The 23,179-nt window shown below is 36.8% G+C and overlaps 1 protein-coding gene across 16 annotated transcripts in view; it reads right to left on the bottom strand.

Annotated features, from left to right (window-relative positions):
• Nucleotides 1-23,179, bottom strand: part of PARD3 (par-3 family cell polarity regulator) — a 444,307-nt gene that overhangs the window by 214,216 nt on the left and 206,912 nt on the right. For 15 of the 16 annotated variants that reach the window (XM_063148480.1, XM_063148541.1, XM_063148508.1 and 12 more), the window contains 2 exons: nucleotides 4,009-4,100; nucleotides 980-1,063 (listed from right to left, as the gene is read on the bottom strand). In XM_063148480.1, coding sequence (XP_063004550.1) covers nucleotides 980-1,063; nucleotides 4,009-4,100 — 176 coding nt within the window. The remainder of the gene's footprint in view (nucleotides 1-979; nucleotides 1,064-4,008; nucleotides 4,101-23,179) is intronic. The other variant, XM_063148534.1, reaches the window with a different exon arrangement.

Here is a 23,179-nt window from a genome sequence, read left to right as displayed (position 1 = left end):
ATAGCAAATTAGTTTTCTTAATTTGTTAGTTTTTAATTATAAAATTGAAATTGCTACTGGGACAACAGGAGAATTTAACACCCCTTTTCATGTGCAAAGATTACTTTTAAGATACATATATTTTTCCCCTTTTCCTTTAGGAAAGAAAATACAGTGTGTACTTAGAATATGCAACCACAGTATAAAATTTGCATACATTGCTGAAAAATTATCATTTCTCAAGGTACTTAAATTTTCAAATCCATCACTAATTAATACAAAAGTTTAGCTTTTATTTTGAGATTATTTTTATGACCCTAAACACTAAAACTCCACATTAGCAAATTAAGCATTAGAGATTATGTATTCTGTTTATTAATAACATCCTCCACATTTATTTTTAATGCAAACTTCTTTTTTTACCCCTTTTTTTTCTGGTGGGTAAGCAATCAAACTTCAGGAGTTTCAGCCTGTACAGGAGGTTCTCTTTTCCCCAAATCAGAATGTTTCAACTGGTTCTGCTACTTCATTTTAACCCCAACAGATGGGGCAACTTGAAATTTTGAAAGTGTGGCAATTGTTTTCTCTCCTACTCTTAACAAGTAACAGCGTAGGACGCCTCTGGTTTAGACTCCTGCTGTTATTTGAAAACTTGTGGTTTAAACAGTACACAGGGAAATGTTGCCCAAATATCCACCTGAATTAGGGCAGAAGCTTATACATTTTAGGAGTCCAAAAGGAAATGTCTTTATCCTTCAATCTACCCTGAGATTACAACACCCAATTCTAACTCCTTCCAAGCAAAGCCTTTGAACTATAGAGTCCACTCCAAGCACAGAGTCAGCAAACTTGCATTTCTTCCTTTCCTAACCAGTGAGACTGCCTCTTGAAAAACAGACAATATTCTACAGAGGGCAAAGGCACACAACACAAAAATTAGCAGAACCAAGAGAAAGCACAACAAATTACAATGCAAAGAAAATCCTACACGATACGTTACCTTCCGCCTCGGGCACTGAAAGGCACTACATGGATTCCCAAAGGCCCGCCGTCATTGGAGACCTCGACGAGCTTTACCATATCACTGTGAGACAATGACCAATGAGGAATGTGAACATGGAACCAAAAACCCCACACAAACATACACAGAAAAACAAAACCATTCCAGAAACCAACTCATGGTGATGAAAGCATTGTTGAACACTACGTACCTGAAGATTAATCTGATGGCATGAAAGGAGACCAATCATCAAAAAAACTTCAATTAATAGAACCAAGAAAAATATAGTATTTTTTTTAATTTAGCTGAATACATAAAAAGAGGTCTCATCATGATCACTGCATGCATATCACTTTATTTCTTATTCTAAAGTTAAACTCACCATTGAGTAGAAGTACCTTAAATGCCACACACATTTTTCCTCAGAAACCTAAAAGCTCATCATAGCATTAACATGCTTTACTTTTTTATCTTAGAGCCAATGCTAATTTTTTTACATTAGCTTTCCCATAACTACCTCATAATCAAATGAGAATTATTAAATTTTTAATTGGCTAAATCCTTCCAGTTTAAAAACACATTAATCTGTATTACTGTTATTTCATTTCTTTTACTGGAAGATTCCTGCATCTCCTTACTAAGTGAAGTTTCTAAAGTAAGTTTTAACTGTAACATTCAAAACCAACCAGACGTCCCCTGAAGCAACCATGCATCTAGTTTTCAATTATAAATTTTGCTGTAGTTAGGAAAAAAGCAGCAGAAGAAAGTAGAGGTTCAGAAAGAGACATGTAAAAATTGTAGAAATAGATTTAGACCAAAACTATTAATGTATTTGAAACATGCCCACATCTGGAAAGGTAGAATATAGCCCATGAACCATAAAGAGCTGTAAATGCATAAATGAGAAAATAATATACAAAAGCCAAACCTCTCAGTAAAACTGGAAGTGAGAGATCTGAACAGAAGCCACAATCTAAATTTGCAGCTTATGCTTCTCTCTAGCATTACATACTTTTGCCGTATTTCCTGGCACTAGATATATATACAAACAGATCATTGAAAAGCTTGTTCCTCATAGGCATACAAATAAAACTTAACCTCAAAATGAAGCGAAGAGCAAGACAAATTCCCTGAGATAGCAGTAAAAGATTTTCTACTTCCTTCAATAAGCTCTTGATCATATGGTGGCCCATCATGAAAGCTTGCAGCTCCTAATCTGTAATTTGAGAATAACCAGACCACATATGGTTGGGAAGTCAACACAAGTCCTGGGTTACAGTTTGTTTTATTTTGACCTACATTAAATTTTCTATTTTTAAGGTAGCCTTTACATTTGCTGTATGCCTCAATTGGTGTCTGAATTTTTATCTTGATTTTTAAACATGAATTGAAGGTCTCTATCCTTATTGTCACTGTTAACTCAAGAAAGCAGTGCAACAACAGGAGAGCTGAGAGACTTCGGCCAAAAACATGTTATTTTTCAGACATGGATCAATGTTTTAAGACTGAGATCAATACAGCATTTCATGCTGTTCCATGTGCACTTTCTGTACAGGCTGACTTCCTTCTCACTGTATGTTAAGGCTAAATTGTCATTAATTAGTGGGCAAAGGAGCTCACAGGATTCAAGAAACTCCTCTGACCTCCGAAGGGAGCTCTAAAAGACACTGTTTGCTATTGGTAGGCCTGTGATTCACTATGATCAACTTTCTTCTGAGTCTGCTATTAGCTGAGAAGAAAATTAAGGGCCAAGAAAGAGAACAAGTGAGAATCTGTGTGACGCACCTGGAACTGCCTAAATGGAAATGGCTTAAATTTCAAAAAAAATCCACTTATTTTCGATATCCAGCATACACCATTTAGCTTGTTCTAGTGTTGAGTCAGTCATTTTTCATTTGTTCAAAATACACACTTAACATTCTTGCACTCATTTTTCTTACACTTTTTTTTTTAAATACAATTCTATCCCAAATTCAAATGTTAAATTTTGTAGAACAGAAAAAAAGAGGAAATTATAGCTTCCTAAGAGAGATTCTTTCAATCTGGCTTTCTGATTTTCTCAGGAGTTTGGGCCAACTGCTTCAAACAAACATGCAAAGAAGTATGAGATGAAAACAAAACATAAATGAAGTAGCATATGATGAGAAGTCAATAAGTTACTTAAAGCAACACCAGGAAGCATTGCATTTGACAGAAGTTCTGCAAATTCTATTTAGGAAACAGCATTTGGAATTTACAAAGTAACAGATTTTGTAAATGGAACTGAGTAAAATGCACGTTCTACCGCCTAATAGATGTCACCATGATCTTTATCTAACATTTAAAACCTCTGTCCCTAATTCATAATTTAATTCAAAAATAACAGGAGTAGAAGATTTAATTTTATCTAAAATTTAAGTTAATAAATTTAAAAGATTTAATTTAAGGCTAGAAGGGATATTTTCTCATTAACTCCATAACAAGGTATGGATCAGCTCTTTCCAATGAAATGCAAAAGGTCAAGTTTGCACTATCTTTTGACTACATAAAATATCATTCAGTGATTGTATTTTTAAATTAGGTGGAGCTAACACAACACCAGCTTTGATCCATTCGAAAGTATGAGGGTAGTGACCACACAACTTGTGACTGTGACACATCTTCCCAGAGACTGTGAACTAGTGATTGGAATTAAGATTTTCCCCTTTGAAATTCTTGCCTGTTGATCTATTTGTAACAGCACTGACCCTATTCCTTTTGTCAAGTTTTCAAAGTTCCATCAAATAAGCATATTCTTTGAGGCAGAAAATCTACTGTAGCATCAGCACTTATAAATGTCAAGTTTCCAATGCTCATCTTTAATACAAGCTTTTTAAACTGTTTAAAACCTGTTTTTAAAAGATCCATTTTTTAAAACCAAAATGACACATGACCTAAAAAGATTGCCCCACTTTCTTAAGAGAAGTATCGCTCATATTATTCTGAGCACTTCACTAGTCTGTGTTCAATCTCAAGTCTCATTAAAACAATATGTTCTGCCAGTAACTTACTCCAGGGAAAAATTGGTAGCATTCTCCAAACCAGTGTCTGCATGTCCAACAGGCTCAACTCTGCTGTTGTCCTCCTCTGTTCGATCTTCATCCTAGATATTAAAAAAACCCCAAAACTATTTAAACATACATTTAATTTTATTAACTCATTTTAGTAACGTTTATTGGCGTTACGACACGTGCAATGGAAATGCTTCCACAACTGTCTGAAACTGTTCTAAATTTCTTTTGTCACTTTAAATACTTTTGCAATGATATTTATAGTGTGGCCAGTGTTATATCATAATTCTACAACAGTTAAAAAGCCATGCTACAGAAGCTATCACAGTCAGCATTTTTTAGAAGGCTGACAAGCAAAGCACAAAATCAGCTGATGGTCAGCAGTGTTTGGGGAAACTCCTCCCAGGCTCTCCCTGGGCAGGGGGCTTGACTGAGCACACAGGGCAGATCACTGAAGCTCATTTGCAAAAACTTAAAAATAGTATAAGAAAATGCAGCTTCTGTAATTCCATGAAGTACCAAGAGCTTTTTAAACATTTTATCACGGCCTTTATTAATAGCTTGCCAGAGAAGGCTGACATCAAAGAGCTACGTGAGGCTCTAATGCTAACCAATTTATTTTATTTTTAATTTCACTTCCCAAAAAGTACATATGTTATTCACCAAATGTATAACTTTAATGTCAAAGTTGTGAATGCTGTACTTTCAAATTTAGATCAGGGTAATTCAAGGACTTCCAGTAAGAAGCTCTAAACCCATTCTTATGTGTATCTTAATTATTGGAAGCTTATACTTTTAAATACCCATGTAATCAAAAAGAAAATATTACAGAGTGGGAACAGAAGGTTTCAAACACAGAGCCAGAGACATCAGGTCAGTGAAATAACACATGATAGGTTATGAATTTAGCACACAGAGTCAGACAACTTATTAAAGTACTGAAGAAATGTTAAAGGCAGGCAAAGACAGTTGGTAATGTCTAATTGAGATTTCCACAGGGAATCCGCAAAAGCAGGAGGCTGGATGCACCAGGCTTCCATGGGCTATGGACATGCCTTCTGCACCCTGGAAAGCAGCACACTTGGTGAGGCCAAGCTGCTTGGAAGATTGATGATCCTGTGTCTCAAGAGGCATTAACATGCACCTCATTGTCATCTCCCTCTGTTAAGTACAAGGTAAGTAATGCATTTCAAAGGTTAACCAGCATTTGAACCTGCCTAGAAATGCGTATTTACTGATTTCAGTTGAAGTTTTATATGTATCACTGCATTAAGTTTAAAATTAAATAAATATTCAAATCTCCCTGCCAATTCTAAAGTAACACGCAAAAAGGTTTATAAAGGAAAATCAGAACAGTTGGTGTTGTTTCATACTGAAAAGAGGTATTCCACACCTTGTTTTATACAGCATCTTGCAAATCACTGTCACCATGGGTTTCCTGGCTTGAAGTTAGGGACATTGCTGTTTGTAGAAAACCATGTATTTTTATTGCAATGAAGCTATTACTACCCTAAAGAGGATTCTTTTCATCAGAGCTGCTGATGAAACCCAAGTTTGAATCTCCCTTGTGACAAAAGGTCATCACAGATGAACATGACTTTGTTAATAATATGGTTTTTGGTAAATTTTCATGTGTGGTTTTTCCAAGCAAATATGCAAGAAGTATATACATACATATAAACACACATATACACACACACACACACACACACATATATATATTATATATATATATATATATATACACACACTTAAGAGATTGAAATAACATCCTGTCTTTTTGTAGATATACCTCTGCCAAAAAATCAATATCTGGCTTTATGCTGTGTCATTTTAGCAGTCATCTATATACATGCAATGTAAGCATCATTCATTTAGTAACACTTGGATCCTACACTTCATCACTTTTTAGCCCCAAAAGCTTTCCTCTTGACAACTTTAATTTTGTAAAGAGAACTCCCCTTGCCCCACTCAGTGTTTGCAGCAGTCCTTTGGGCTTGCTCTTGACAGACCTGCCCTCATTGCCCTCCTGGGACACAGCCCCCTGTGCAACACTTGAGCTAAATCCTTGTACAAACCCTTCTTCCCACCAGGTTCTTGTTCCCACCAGACCTAGGCCTCTCCATTTGTTGGACATTCTGTTTGCTTTCCTTGTGTCGCCCCTGGTGCTCTGGAGGCTTTTTGCAGCCAAGGAGAGGAGCATCCCTCTGCCTGACCCTGAGAGCAGCCAGGTCAGAGCCAAGAGCCAACTCAGCTGCCTCCTCTGCACCTTCCAGTCCTGGGTATAACAAACCAGAAACTGCAAATCAAAAGCTACGTATAACAGATGCTATCTGGCACCATCACATCTACATTTTGTGCCTTTTGTTTCAAGAATCATAAACACAGCAAGTTTTGGAACCACACTGACTGTCAGTTATCCAAGCAATTAGGGAACAGCAGCTCCCACACGCCTCTGTCTGGCTTTTCCTGGACAGCAGACAGATCTGGATCAGAAACATGCATGTGCCCATAAATAGGTGCTTAGAGAAGCAATCACAATCCTAATGAAAGCACTACTGCCATGATCAACAGATGTATGATGTACCCTTTTAAAAATCTTTAATATTACAGTAATCAGACTCTCTTTTCTTCTCAAAATAACACAGATTTTGATTTACACTGAAGTGAACAGAGAGAAAAATTGGACACCTGCAGAGGGATTTGACTTAAAATTCTGATTTACTACGAAAAGTAACTAACTAGCTGTGAAAATCTTTGCATCAAGCAATTATTTATTTATTTATTTGGAAAGCAGTTTTCTCCTGAAAGGCAAATTTGACCTGGATGAGGTAAACAAGGAAAAGGGCATTTAACAGAGCAGGAAAGTTTCTGTGAACCCACATGTATGTTAATGCAGATATTTCTCATAATTAACTAATTTAAGCAAGCTCCCAAAAGTGGAAGGTTTATTTTCTCTACATAAAACCACTGATATCTGCTACATAAAAAAATACAGTTTTTAATGTACAGCTATGAAAGCTATGAATGTGTTTTTCTTCCAAAACTGAAATAAGAGTAATTAAAAGATCTTTTCGTCTTTATAGCACAGAGGAAAATTTAAAGCATCTCTTCCAATGTACCTCTCCATATCTTGATGTGCTCAGTGTAAAATTTCCCACTGTTTGAAAAATAAAAAGAAATCATTATTTTTCTAAGTTCTGTAATAAAATTAATGACTCAAAAACTGAAAAATTATCTTAACTGCTCAAAATGGACTATTAGTGCTAAAAGTTCTACCTATAAAAAGGCCCATTTCACAGTTCACCTGCACAGTGTTAATGAAATACATATGAAAAGTTGCAAATTGGGTTTTTATTTTTGAAGACAGTCTCTCTATCACTACCTAGGATTACAAAAACTGCAGAGTTAAGGAATGTCAGGAGTATTCTTGCCAACAGAACCAATATATATGAACCCAAACAGTTATTTTAATTACATTTTCTCAGAAAATTTCTGAATGAAAGCTGCCTAGTGTCATTTCCAAAGCCCAAAACCAGCCATGTTTTCCCTGTCTTACTGGAAATTGTAATGTCCATTACCAAAATATCAGCTCCTCCCTTCAATCAATCCACAACATCTTCAAAGTGAAGATTAAATTCCCACTTCATCTCTGTTCAATACATTTCTCCTTCAAGAATGTGACCAATTTAAACTTCAGATATTATTGAGTTGATACAATACTGATAAGCTGTAATAATTTAATTTAGGTATCTTGTATTAATACCATATATGAGTATGGTATTCAGTCCCTCAGTAGTGGCTGTGGGGCCCGAGACCCGGCTGGAGACAGCATCACCTCAGTGAGCATCACAGTGAGATTCACGTTCCCAGGGAGCATCAGACACTGGCTTGTTTTCTACCATTTAACTTTTTTAAATTTTAGCACAGGGAGTATAAGTCCTGTAAATCCCAAACTGAAAGGATCTAACACCCAACAGGTGCTTTAGATTTTACTGCAGAGAAGGACAGGTCATCTATAATGACAAGCTACTGAAAATATTTTTTTTTCCTCAGCCAAGACACAAATAAAATTAAGCTTTTGCTATTGAAATATGCCCTTCCCTTCATATTTCCCCTCTTAGTCTCCTGCACTTCTCTGTAATGATTATGGAAGAAGAGACATACTCGCTATTAGTCTCCTGGCAGCTGTGCTTCATAAATGTTTGTTTGGTTCTTGCAACATAAAGTAGGTTCTCTCTCTCTGTATGATCACACTTGATGGGAAACAGCTCCTAAGAGGCCTCTTTTCCTGTGTCTTAACTAGCACAAATACACCAGCATCAGGCTTTTGTGCTAATGTTCTCACTTCTTGATTAACTGGCCAAATCTCCAGAGAATGGCAATTTTCAATCAAATCTGAAGAGCAGTTACAAAGACAACATGGGGAAAAACCAAAAAATATTGAATACAAAAAATAGGCTATGTTCCCTCTTGAACATACATATAAATGCACAAATAATTAGGTGAGGGCTTTGTGTAATTCACAACAGTCCTGTATTTGGTGCACTGCTATTATCAGTATTACAGGGAGAGAGAAACCTTACATTAAATCATCATCTGCTTAAACACCAAAAAAAGCATGCAAAAATTATTTAATCTTATGCATATATATATATACACACACATATTTATACAAGTTAATATTCTCTTTACATCTCAATAATCCCTATGTTACTCACGTCCTTCTGCAGGATGGTCACCCTGCAATTGGAAATGACAATATTCACATAGTTTTTATATGCCTCACTGCTCTAAAATGAAATTTTCCTTGCTCAGTCAAATCACTGAATAGATATCATATAGACACAGAGGAGTGCAGAATGGATGGGATTTCTCAGGTCTCTGATGAATATCAAATTCATTCCCTGCTATCACAGGCAATCATCTCTTATTTCCCATTTATTAAACTGATCAAGCTGAGCCTTAAGCCTGGTTAGCTTTACAATGGCACTATTTCTGTTTTGAAGTGCCTTAAAAGGAAATGTTTGTACAGATTTAAAGAGAGATTAATTTGATTGCTTATTGTCCAAAAAGCAGAACACCAGAGAGCCAATGAATACCATTTGATACAACCTTCCTTTGGCAAACATATGTGACAATTCATTCAATTTTGAAAAACTAGCATTTTTTCATTCATAATGACTTTTTAACACATCCATTAAAAACCTGGCAATACTAATAACAGCTGAACAAGTCCTACGATATCCCAGTTATTTTGTAGTGTGTATTAATTTAGAGCATCACTGAAGTCAGTGGTCTTTAGGGGCTCAACAACCTGTGATGCATCACGGAAATGACACACATATGTTCTGTAATGGTTTGGTGGCACACACCTCAATCACACAGCAAGCCAGGCTGGTGGCAGGAGCACAACACAAACACTGCTTGTCCACGTAGCAGAGCTTCCAGTAAAAAGATTTTTACTAGATTATGCTGCACTTAATTCTTTTTACAGTAGGCATTGCAGACTGCACTGAAAAGTATGAGAGCCTTTTAAGAGCTTTAGTATGTTAGGCAAAAGGCTCTCCTGCTAGTGAATTTAACTTGAGACATTTTGCGCTTCTTCACAGTCAAGAAAATCCTGGGCCTGTCCCTACAGTGATAGCTCACCAACAAACAGCAAGAAATGCATTAAAAGGCTTTTCTGTTGTTGATCGAACGTGCTTCTTAATTCATGCATCTGAATAATCTCTGCCCACCAGCAGAGAAAATAATATTAACGAAAAGGGAAAAATTATTAGCCAAAAATTGCAAACACTCATGCACCTTGGAAACCCCATACAAGGAAAACAGCACCAAATGGGATCTGACAGAAAAAAGCCCATCAGTAATGGCTAAAGCACCACTGATTCTCCAGCATTTCACTATGTGCATTGTAATCATATTTCACAGACTATTTGCTCTTTGCCTGAAAACTACAGGGTTTATTTTCTCCAGACTGAGGTCATCCCACTCTGGGTTGTTTCAATGACTTCTCCAGGACCACTGACAGTCCAGGGTGGGAGGCAGAGGGAGGAGATGTGCTGCAAAGCGATAGCTACCAGAACAAATCCATACATCTAGGCTCCTCTACAGATGGCAAGTATCAAGTGGATAACAAAAATATGTAGCTGTTCCCACCAGATCATATTTAAAAGACATTTTAGAGAAAACTCAAGTATTACTGGAGCACAAAAGTATTTTTGCATTCATTTTGCAAGAGCTCCAAGTCCACATACAATGTGCACCACTACAACACTCATAGCATATTACAAAATAATATAATGATAATGAATAAGTGCCCCAAGTTTCTTTTTACTGGCAAATGGGTAAAGTGCTGCCAAACTGAACTTTAAAAATACCTTGATGATACATTTATTATATTAAAGAGAAATTTAAAATTAAGACAATACTGGGTTCCTTTCTAATATCCTACACCACCTTGCTATATGACAGTGGCAAAAATAACTCAAAAGTGCATTTCCTTAATAACATGTTGGGGATAACAGTACATGCTTGCAAAGGCAAATATAAGACTCTTGGATGTGACACTTTGAAAAGCAGAAATATTAAAATGGATCTCAAATGTCTCAGCAGCAGCTTAGGACGCTAAGCCACAAAATGCTTCTTGCTCAAAGATACCAGATGTGCTTCATCTCTTCCTTTTCTTAGCACCTAGTAACACCTGCACTGCATAACCTATTTTTTAAACATTTTATTAGATGCCAAGTATATGAAGAACTACAAAACTCAAGGCATTTCATCACATAATGAATTTGTCAGACAGTTCACTTACAGAGCAGCTTATAAGTAAAACCAACCACAGCTAACAAGAATAGCCAGAAAAGATTTGGCAGGACCAGACAAGGCTTCCCAGCACTTATAGTGCTGCCTGTTGGGGACCCCACTAAAATTAATCTTTAAAATACAGTGATAAAATAAACCAAAAGATTGGATGCGGCAATAAAACACTAACCTCTCACATGCTCCATATTTGAAATATATAAAGCATGGATTGTCACACTTTTAATATTAAGTGAAGCATCCAAAGAACTTTCTGAAGATCTGATCAATAGTAAATTACAGATGTGTCCATGGTATTACAAAGAGAAGTAACTCTCTCACAGACCCATGTGCAACTATAACAAATTACCTCAAATTGATTGTTGCCTTAAAAATGGGTCCATTTTGTGTAACTGCCTAGTTACAGTCTTTGTTCCATTTGCTGGTTTTCCTCAGGATTCAAAACATATCTGTTTCACAAGTGTAAGTAAGTCTGCTCTTTGTTTGTTTTAAATAAGGCTTATCTACAAAATATTTCCATGTTCAAATCTCTGAAATTTTATACTTTTCTCATATGATTCACAGACTGACATACAGACCACCAAGATCCGCCATTGTAAAACAAAAATTAGGGTTCATATTAAATATAGATTCAAAGTCTTACTTAGATGTCAGAACCATGGGAAGTATCTTTAAAGGAAATAGTTATCAGCCTTACTTGAAACAAGGCTACGATTATAGGTCAATGTATAATCAAATTCCCCTGCAAAGTTCAGCCCAAAGGCCAGGCCTGGTTATCATCTACCTTGCATAATGCAGGAATTACCTCAATTACAGAGACATCCCCACATGGTGAACCAACATAAGTGTAGCACTTGGCACGTAACAAACACACTCTGGTTGATGTCTTTATAGACAATTTATTTTCCCTTTCATCGTGGTTACTGATACAGACACTGCTCCTGTAGATGACCCCTTGCCAAATCATGTGATACCTGCACACAGAGGGGAAACTGCCCCTGCTTTGGTAGAAGGTGCTTCACTTGAATTTTTTCACAACAGAGATGACTTTTACTAAAGGAAGTCTAATTTTCTTTTAGAACTTGAGTTCTTCCTACTCCACAATGTCAGGTAATATAGTTCTGGGATTTCAGGACCAGAAACATTCATTTGATATGGAGAAATTGATGTTTGTGGAACTAAAACAACTCCACAATATTCTCCTTACATGGATTGTTACCATGGCATCCAGGAAATAAGTATAAACACATATATTTAAGATAAAAATATAAATACATTTATAAGATATATATTTATATAGATGATATAGATATAAATTAGACATAGATATCTTTCATATACATATAGAAGCTTCTAAATATACATATGCATTTAGAAGGCCACAGCAACAACAACATTATTTTGTTCTCAAGGTAGGAAAAAACCAGATTACGTGGCAGTGCTACAACTACATTGTGTTTGTTTTTTTCTGTTGAGTAGTCTAAAGTAGGTCAAGTTAGGCACATCCATTAGTTCTCCTATAAATAGATTCCACACTGAATTCACCTGCTTGTAACTAATGTAGAGCAACAGAATTTTAAATACTTTTCCCTTTAATCTGACAAGTTAGTTCATTCTGTATACAGACATGAGGGGAAAAAAAGTCATTAAGTCCTGCATGATTTTAAAACGCAAAAAAAAAAAAAAATGACAACGGAAACATGAAATTGGGACACACTTTCCCTGCAGAAAACCAAGTGTACATGCCTCCACCTATAAGTTTAGAGATCTAAAAGACTTCTGCAGAGATGTATTATAGATAAGTCACACAGTTCCCCCTTGATATTGAGACAAAGGAAAGGAGACAACTCTGTATTAATCACTTCACATTTTCCCTGTAACACTCCTGAATATATTATTATTCACCTCACATTTTCAAAGACCGTGAATTTCTTCTGAGGATTTTTTTTCAAAGATACAAAAAGCATTTCTTATTTAGCAACTTGAATTTGTCATTAGGCAATTTTCAAACAGGTCTCATAGCTCTTTTATCCTTATTCATTTCTTTTTTCTTTTTTTTTAATCTGAAATGGTCCCTTGTTGCTTGATTTGCAGATCTGCATCAGCATGCAAGGATTTCGCTGGCTTCAGCCAAGTACAGAACAGTTCAATCCCCTGGAGCACTGAACCTAAGAGTCAATTTAGAAGCAAGGTAAAAGTATAGCACTCTCTTCCCTGTCACATAAAACATCATTTTACTCACACAGGCATCTTAATAACAAAATTCAATTCTGGATATTTTTCTCAGCATGGTTCAGGACTGTCCAGAAATTACATCAGAAAGCTCACTGAAGACTTAGCTTTTTAAAAATTTGATTAAAATATCTGTTTTTCAATAAGGCAAAAGTCTACACATTGGTGGGAGCTTAAACTTAGGATATATTTTTTGAATTCCGTCTCCTTTAGAAAATGCAACGTTGAAAGCTTTTGGTTTTGTGTTACTAACAATCCCCCTGTTAGTTTTGCCAAAGAATCATAAAAATCATGGAATGGCTTGGTTTAAAATGGTCCTTTAAGTTCATCTAGTTAAAATCCCCTGCCATGGGCAGGAACACCTTTCACTAGATCAGGCTGCTCAGAGCCCCATCCAGCCTGGCCTTGAGCACCTCCAGGGATGGGGCATCCACTTCTCTGGGTGTTCCAGTGCCTCACCACTCTGACAGTAAGGAATTTCCTTCTAATATCTAACCTAGTATCTTTGAGTTTGAAGCAATTTCCCCTTCTCCCATACTACATGCCTTTGCAAAAAGTCCCTCTCCAGCTTTACCGTAAGGCCCCTTTAAGTACTATGAGGTGCTTTAAGGTTTCCCCAGAGCCTTCTTTTACCCAGGCTAAACAGCCCCAACTCTCTGGGCTCTCTTCATAGCAGAGGCGCTCCAGCTCTGGTCATCTTCACAGCCTCCTCTGGACCTGCCCCATCAGGTCTGAATCTTTCTTATGATGTGAGGCCCCAGAGCTGATGGGGCTCCAGCTGCGATCTCAGCAGAGCAGAGCAAAGGGCCAGAATCACTTCCCTCTCACTGCTGCCCACAGTGTTTTGGATGCAGCTCAGAACATGTGTGGCCTTCCGGGCTGCAAATGCACATTTTCAGGTCATGTCCAGCTCCTCCTTAACCAACACCCCCCAAGTTCTTCTCCTCAGGGCTGCTCTCAAATCACTCTTCACCAGCCTGCACTTGCCCTTGTTGAACTTCACAGGGTTTGTGTGTGCTCACTTTTCAAGCCTGTCCAGTTCCCTCCAGATGGCATCTCTTCTCTCCACAATGTCAACCACACCACATGGCTTGGTGTCATCAGCAAACTTAATGAGGATTACACTGCCCTCAATTACACTGATATTTTAATATCTTATCATCTTGCTTAAAGAAAAATCCACAGGTTTCCTCTCATTTAGACAGTGACTTACCTCCACTTCTCATTTGTTAGGATTTGCTAACATATAGATTTGGTTTATGACTTTTTAAATTTATATTTATACTGATTAAAAGGAAAAAACCCCAGTACATCTGTTTCAAAAGGTCTTTTGTGTTACACATCAAGCAGATGGACAAACACACCTCAGGTGAAGGAGCCCTAACATGCACATATCTTAACATTAGGTCTTGCATGTTCCAGCTCTTCCTTCCCTAAAAGAACAAAACCAGGCAAGATTCTGGCCCCAAGTCCCAGAGAAGGAAGACCCAGAAGGGAGCACCACACTGTGTTGGTGATGCAGGACACCTGGCCTTGATGCAGAGGGACAAGGCACCCAAGCCTGCTCTCAGCTCCTATGAAATTTTGAGTGATGAGATTTCACCATTTTGCAGTTTCACCTATTACTTCTCTTTTGCTGAATTCATAGTTGCATTCCACTTTTTTTTTCCACCTCATTCCACTGAGAAACTCCACTAAAATTGCCTCAATTGAGTTTCCCTGTTATGCTGTAAAATTTTCTTTTTTGGTCTTTTGCACAACATGAATTTTACCTTAGGCACCAAACAAATTCACCATTTTAATAACAGAAAATGCTATAGCATTTTTCATTGTCCTTTGCTCAATTTGTTTTGTTGAAATCAACATGAAAAACAACTTCAAACTTCTCAGTAAATGCTTCATTTACAAATGCTCCATTCCAAGTGCCTACAGGGTTACAATCTGGTCTATGACAATTTTATTAATTTTTTAATCAAAAGCATTAAATCAAATTTAAAATAAATACTACTCAGTGCTTCTGTAGTGCCTTCCAGCACAGTATGGCAAAAGCAGTTCACGGACAATAATGACTTCAGCTTCACTGCACCCACAGGAAGAAGATTAGAGGTTATTCTCCAAATTATTTATTCAAGGAAACTGAGGCAAAAAATATTTTTTCCCTATTTTTGAGGTTCATCTCCAGCTTTAAATGCTTTCAGTTTTGGGTGATGCCTCTGAGATGGACAGAGCCTTAGTTTAAGAAAAATGTAAATGTATTTACATGTACTCCTGAACTTAAGCAAGAAGGCAACACCACAGGCGCCATCACCTCCTGGAGGATGGGCTGGACAAGGCTGGAACAGCTCCCTGGGGGCACTTTGGTCCTGGGCCTGCACCAGCACACCTGCATTGCTCACTGCCATGAAAACCCTTACACAACATGTGATGAAACACTAAACTTCATCATCATCAACAGCCAAACTTCATCATCATCACCTCACTGAGCTATCCAGGGAGAGCCAAAGACAACCAGCCAACCTCTCTGTGTAAAATGTACCAAGGAACAAAGTGCAGGGCATCACACAACTGCTACAACCACAGCTCCAGAGGCTCCTCACAAACTACCTGCTACAAAGGAAGGGCATTTCAAGAAATAACTCATTTATTACCATTTGTTGCAGCAGAAGAGATCCCAGCTCCTCAATAAAATTAGTTATTTTTCAACTTCTTCTCAGAGATCATATTTCCATTTGCAATTCTTTCCCCTCCTTTTCCACACCAAGTCAGAGCAGTTAGGACTGAATTCAGCGTGTGTGATGGTGGTTCAGTACTTTCAAGCAATTGTATTTCCTTCCTGCAGCTCATAATAACACCTCAGCCTGGCATTTCATTACCCTGCAAGGCCAGCACAAACCACAGATGTGGGTTGTTGAAAGCAGCAGTCTCCTCTTCTCCCCTCCCCAGATGGTCATGTCTGGCACTGGATTCCTTTGTCCACCTTCTCCTTTCAGTTTATTCAAGCATTTGCATCATTATACAAAAGATCTAAATTAAAATTAATGTTTAATAAAAACAATTTTAATTGGTTACATTTCCCAGGCTGGTCCAGTTCAGTCTAATTAACAGCCTCATAAAAGCTTAGGGAGGCACAAGGGAGGAAGCAAAGCATGGCCAAGACTGCTTCTTTCAGCAGCAGAGACGACTGAAAATGTCTTTACTGCTGTGGCCTCAGACTGTTTGATAGGATACTGCTCATCTGCAGTCCTAAAACCAGTTCAAGGCACTCATTTCAGCCTTCAGTAACTTGCACTATGTCCATCTCTCTTTTAATATCATCCCTCTTTTATTACCTCCTTCAAAACACTACCTATTTTCAACTAATCTAAATAATTGTGTCTTGTTCACTGAACTCGCTACATCAGCAACTCCCACTCTTTCAAAATGAGCAGGCTTTCCAGGAATAAATCCCTCTTGCCCTTGCACACTGCTGACCTATTTTCCATCATTTGTTTTTTCCCTGCAAGTTTCTAATCGACAGCAGAACTTTATTTGTCACCATAAAAGCAGTTACTAAACAACCATATGAATTACTAAAATTCTACCAATCTTCCTTACAGGAGACCAAATTAAGACAGAGGCACAATTATGCTTTTAAATTCTATTTCTTGAATGTATTAAAAGTTAAGATGCATGAACAGAAAGGGAAAAAATACATCTTGTGGTTGAATTCCTTTCCATCCATCCCACCCCAAAAAAGGTGAAAATAAAGAAGTCATAGACACATTAGAGAAGCATGTACCTGAGTGCTTCTCATCACTCATAGCACTTTATGCATAGATGTCTACATAAACACTTTTTAAACAAACAGTAGCAGTTAGGGGAGCAAAATTCAGTAAGGAACCAGAAAAATGTTTGTCAATTAGGATTAAAAAAGCATAGACAGTGCTAAGTTCCAAAAGTATAAACACTGTTAAACCCCACATTTCAACATTCTGATTTTGACACAAGGTTTTCTTAGTTGTCACTTAATCAGTTACAAACTAGCTAAAGCCAGGTTGAAGGTTTCAAAATGGACAGGAACTTGTCAATTTCCAAAAAATCACATTTGAATCCCAGATGAGCCAATCAATGAAGCTAGTCCAGTCTAAGACCTCCTGAAAAAAATGTTGATTTTACTTTAACTCTTCCCAGCTATTTTCTGAACGTGGAAAACAAAATACTTTTAGAAAACCAGATGGAAGCAAGTCCTATTACCTGCCTGAAGCTTTTTTCTTCAAACTATGAAAGGAAAACTTGAAGAACCCTGAAGAACAAGCAAATGCTGAGATTTCAGTACAAAGTCTCTTTAGAAATCAAGCTGCACTGAGAGCTTCTTTCTCCACATCCCTGGGCAAGATCTTTGGCCATTGCCACTTTCCAGTGTCACAGAACACATCAAGTTTCAGAGAACCCAGCTGGGCTAGTCCAGCACCTTGCCATGGCCAGCTCTGGCTCTTGCAGAGGGCAGTGCAAGGACAACACTCATCCACCAGGACTGACTGCATGGGAAACAGAAAATTATCTGCTTTATCATTACAGGACTAGGAGAGTGAATCAGAGAGAGGACCTTTGAGACAAGGTAAAGGCCATGTTGTCTTATAAAACTGATTTACTATAAAGGCAAAACCAATTTAGAAAAAAAATTAGAAAATTCTGTGACAAAGGCTCAAAAACTCACTGAAATTAATAAAGCTCATGGTGTTCTCGTAAGATTATATTATTTGAAGAAAAACACAGGGAGAAACAAAACAGATTAGTTCTAAACCTATGAATTTTCATTTACTATAATCAGCAGGTTACTGACTCTTCTTTTTTGTGTTCTATCTTCATCTTTTACAGGCTCAGAATGATTCCTTAGTATTAATATTTAGAATATTTTTGCAGTTTGATTAAAATAAAAGCAAACAACAAAACTTGAATATCTGCCACACATGTATTCCAAACAGTGGAAGAGTAAGTTAAAAACAAAGTTATGAAACTTGACAGTAAAACAAAACTTAGGTTTAAAACAATCTCTTAAAACATGATCAATGAGTTTTGAGGCTTCACTATATTACACTGATAGACTGAGAATCCTGGTGACTGAGGAAATTGAAACACAAATAAATGCAAGATTAAGAATTCTGAGAAATGCAATCTAGCTTAAGCTTCAAAGGGAAGAATCCTGTAAAAAGTATCACCTCTCAAAAACAAAAACTAATAAACCACCAAAAAAACAGCAAAAAATTACCATACATTAAATAACTAGTCTGTGACAATACTGAGGTATATTTAATATATCTGGTTTTAACTGCAGCATGAAATAATTCTGCATCAAATTTAGCTCTAAAAGTATTTCCAAATAGCAATTCCCTTTAGTCTTTTGCCCTCTTGGGGTAGTATGGATGAATATTAATGTAAAAAGTACTTCTTTATACTCTAGATGAATAAAACAGAAGAAAATGGGCAACAGTATGGCATCAAATATTAATGAAGAAAATTAGTCAAAAAGCATTAAGTAGCAGTGAAAACAACAGATTACTGGAAAGATTACATTACTTCTCTGTCTTATTTACCAGCTCCACAACAACACTGGAGAAAGCAGACATGGAGTGGGCCAATGATGTAATATATATAGGCAGCTAACCCACAGTCCCATTGTGTGGAAAAGTACTATATTTGATTTGTTTTAAACTAATTTCTGGTCTGCCTGACCTACACATAGCACAGAGTCTGAAATGCCTGAAGTGGAGAAGACAACTGCATTTCCACTTGTATGGCTCTTTGGACATGACTAGAAAATATTTCTCTTTATGGTGAAAAATCCATGTAGGAAAAAAGGATTTAGAGACCCAGCAGATTTCCAGATTGTGAAGAGTGCAACCTGTGGATGTGGAGGGGAACAGAGATACCAACGCTCATCCACTGTTAGCCCAGCCATACAAGAAGAACAGACAGAGAGGGGACTTCTACTGACTTGCAGCAAGCACAAAGGAACATCCCTCCACCTTTATGAAAAAGAAATACAAAACTGCATCTTCCCACCCACCAGAGACCACTGCGAACATCAGGCAGAGCAAGGCACAGATGCACACACAAGAACCACCCATCCAGTGGTGCATATGCTGCAGCAAACAGTTAAACTGTTTGGGAAAGCCAGAAGCTTTTTGTCTATGTAGCTCAGGTAATCTAAATAGTAGCTGAGCATAAAGGAGTTTCCTGCCAAAATGAGGTAGTAAAGATGAACAAAGGATATATTTATAAACCTGCCTTTCTCTATAAGAAAATCCTATAAGAAATGCACAAATTTCGAGCTGCTATATTCCACACAGGTAAAAAAGAAGGATTAAATGCTGGATAGGGAAAAAGATAAGAACAGAACTTCCATGTGGTACAAATCCATGTAGTTGGAAGAAAGAAGGTAAAATGAGGCTAAATATCAGGGAAAAATCCTTAATGGAGTGATGTATCAGATTTCGAAAGTCTCCCAAGGGAAGAAGCAGAATCCCCACTGCTCAACACATGTAAAAGCAGCATGGACAAAGAACTACAAGATAGGCTACAGGGAATAACTCAATACATAGCAAGAGGATGGCTCAGATGACCTAATAATATAACAGGATTTAAAATGAGTAGATAATTCTATTATCATTAACCACATTCACAGTAGTACAAGCTAAAACACTGTTGCTATGGCAATCAATCCTTATGCATGGTTGCAGAAAATGACTGAGATACAAGGGATGGAAATGAATTGAACCAGCCCTTCCCATTCTCAATTAATTCAACACACCAGTCAGCTGGGAAACCACCTAAGACTAAAGTTTACATCGAGCTTCCCACAAGCCTTTTAAAAGATACACTAAAGTACAGCTGAGTGTCTGGCATTCAAATGTAGGTTATCCTCAGATTTACACAGTTAGTTAAAATTCAAGGTAAGAGCAAGGCTCCAGTTCAGAGGGGATGCTGCTGGAAACAGATGGATTGCTCTCATCATTGCATTTGGAATACTTAATACTACTTGAATTCTCTCAGCCCAAAGTAAACTGACACTATGGAAAGACCAATGCATGCATGGTTTTGCTCTCATGGTATTACAGCTCCATCTCATGAGAATATGAGACAACTTGCTTTCCATGTAAAGGCAAGAAAAACAGACACCAGAGGTGACTGGCACTTTCTAACAGACCACAGTACTGAAAGCATCCTGCTTCTTTTTCCTACTTTATACTCACAACTGAAAACACACAAATTTTTAAGAGTCAAGCCATAGGATAACAAATAATCAGCAGTCTCTTGATTACATATTATCAACTCTAAATCAACTCCAAGTTTTTACAGAGTAATAAAAACATGCTCATCTCTCAGTACACTGGGAAATGGATACCAGTACTGCTCACTCAGCTTTTCTCTTTACTTACAGTAACAGAATATTTGTCAGGAAATCACGAATTTAAACTTGACAGTAATAAATCCTTAGAGCTGGGGAAAATTTTGGAATTCAAATTTGCAAACATGTAATTTGAGTAATTTCTTGTACCACTCAAATACAGTTTGAATCTCTACTAGCAAATGTGGAAAATACCACTAAGTTTTTTAATGACAACTGATAATTAAAAATAAGCACTAATAGTTCTTTCCTCTAAAACAAACAAAAAAAATTTATAGCAAGACACAACAAGAACTGGGTAGGAATGAAAGCTCATATACCTAGAGGGAAAACCAACATGCCCTTCCAGTTCTGGAACACAGTAAAAGGTGGTTACAGTGTTTTTAGGAAAAGCTAGAGGCATATGCAGACAGAAGAGATCCAATTCTGCTCCTTGGAAATTCACAGCAACACTTCCTTTCAAAAAAACGTTTCTCAGGTGAACAAAGTACTACTTTTTTTGGTCTTATGATAATCTACAGGATTGTTAATAATGCAAAGCAGCCCACACAAAGAGAGGGGGCACTACAAATTACAGGAGCCACATATTCAAAAAGGAACATGTTTTTACCTGCCAGTGTTGGTATTTTAATGTAATTCTTACTCAGTGTTTTGTGCAGCACTACAAAAAATATTCATTAGAAACCAAGAGGGGGGGCAAGATCAAAAGGGAAGCAAGTCCATATTCTGGTCTGAAAATCAACTAAGAGCAAGCAAATACACCAGGAGGTAAATACAAACTCTAAGATCCTCAATTAGAAATATTTGAAAGAGGCTAAAAATAAACTAGCATGCTTCTAAAAAGCCACTAAATTTGACCTTAAGGAATGTATTATATTTTAAATGAGAGGCAAAATATGTAAGTCCAGAAAAAGATCAGAGCAGCAGTGGAGTTTTCAAACTCTCAAACACATACAGAAGCAAAACATTTGATAAATGCGCTATACAATTACCCTTGTACATTAAACATTTATTTACACAATGTAATCTTTTGTTAAAAAATTATCAGGGATAATCAGAGAAAATTACTCAAGTACTATCAGAACATTCTTGAAATGCTAAAACATGCCTGACTTTGTGAGAAATTTATTCAATTGATGAAGATACATCATTTTTATTGAAAACAGCCCATGACAAACTGCTTGTATATTTTGTTTCTATTTTAATGTATTTCATAAGTATTTTTCTTGGAATTTAAACAAAAACCTTCCCGCTCGTGTGAGCTTCAAGTCATTAGTGCGAGAACTTCAGCCAATGTTTCATGAGAAAATTACTGAATTATGTCTGTTTATGATTATAACACAGATTTCTCAAGAAAATTGTTCCCTCCTGGGCATTAAAAACTAAATGAGTATGAAAGACTAGAATGTGTTGAATGTGATCAAGCTAGCTTTTCCCGCCAAAATGCTTCAATTTAATCCAAAAGTAATTTTTTAAAACTTAAACAAAGTCTAATAAGTCTATTTCACTTCCAAAAATGACATGCATTTACTAGGAGACTCAATATAAAGAGATCATTAAAAAAAAATCAAAATGTCAAGGCCAAGAATTTTATTATGCAACTGCTGTAAATAATTTCTTCTTTTTTTTAATATAAGTTCATGGATGACTCAAAAAGAGCATGTGTGAGAAAGAGAAAGCAATCCCAGTGCAACTGAGAAATTAAACTGAAAAATTAAAGCGAGGAGCCAAAAAACAGACACACAGATGGTAATAACTGGCAAAAATTAAACGTAAAAATCATGCTCTTAAGTACCAACAGATGCAGTGACTTTAAAATATTACTCCTTGAGGATACACAAAGACAATAAGCCCAGATTGTGATTCCTGGGCCAGTCTACTGCTGTGCTTCAGTCCCAAAGTACACTGTACTGTATGGAGAAAAAATGATGTGTCAGGGACAGTGATTTCTGCTCTGCCAGTCTACTAAAACAGAAGGGAAGCAAGTTAAACTATCCCACACTGTGAAATTAATGTCTTCAGGGAGGAAAAAAAATTAACTTTGTCACTGAGATTAGAGAGGTGACTTGCAGAATCCATTTACAGATTTATAATACTACAGAACTGAGCATGAACTGGTTATTTGAGCATTTCTGAAACATTCCTTCTTGAAATGATTTTCAAGCTTCTTGCTCCAGATGCAAGCAAGACTGTGCTTCCCAGATTCCATGTTGTTAAACACTGCCACACTAACAGCTTTGCTGTTTAATCTTATTAAGGGTCTCCTAGATTTTAATCACCACAATTACCTAAAAGCCATCCCAGTTTAGACTACCAGCATTAAAACAGGGAAACAAAAATAATCCAGGATTTGAAAATCAAGAAATTTATGTGTAAGAACTATATGTTTGAAATTCAGCCTTTCCTGAAAGATTTCCTTAGAAACTAAAATTGAATAATTATTATTATTATTTTAAGAACACAAGATTTTATCCAGATCACCAACTTTCCAAAAACACCAATTTTCCAGATTGTTAAATGAATTCAGTTGATGCTGGTCTGCATGACTGAATAAGCCCAGCATCTTACGCCATCACTGTAATTTCAGGCTAGCTGTAGACATAACCATAAAGACCACTGCTTTTTGCAAGGCTAAAAAACAGAGTCTAATTAAAAAAAAAAAAAAAAAAAAAACAACTTATATTTATTTAGTACCTCTCCTGGTATGCAGAAATTTACACTGGGCAC

Source organism: Melospiza melodia, chromosome 1 (genome assembly GCF_035770615.1).
Source record: "Melospiza melodia melodia isolate bMelMel2 chromosome 1, bMelMel2.pri, whole genome shotgun sequence".
NCBI classification, from domain to species: domain Eukaryota; kingdom Metazoa; phylum Chordata; class Aves; order Passeriformes; family Passerellidae; genus Melospiza; species Melospiza melodia.
Note: the sequence above shows the minus strand (reverse complement) of the source record. Positions and strands in the feature narration are given on the sequence as shown.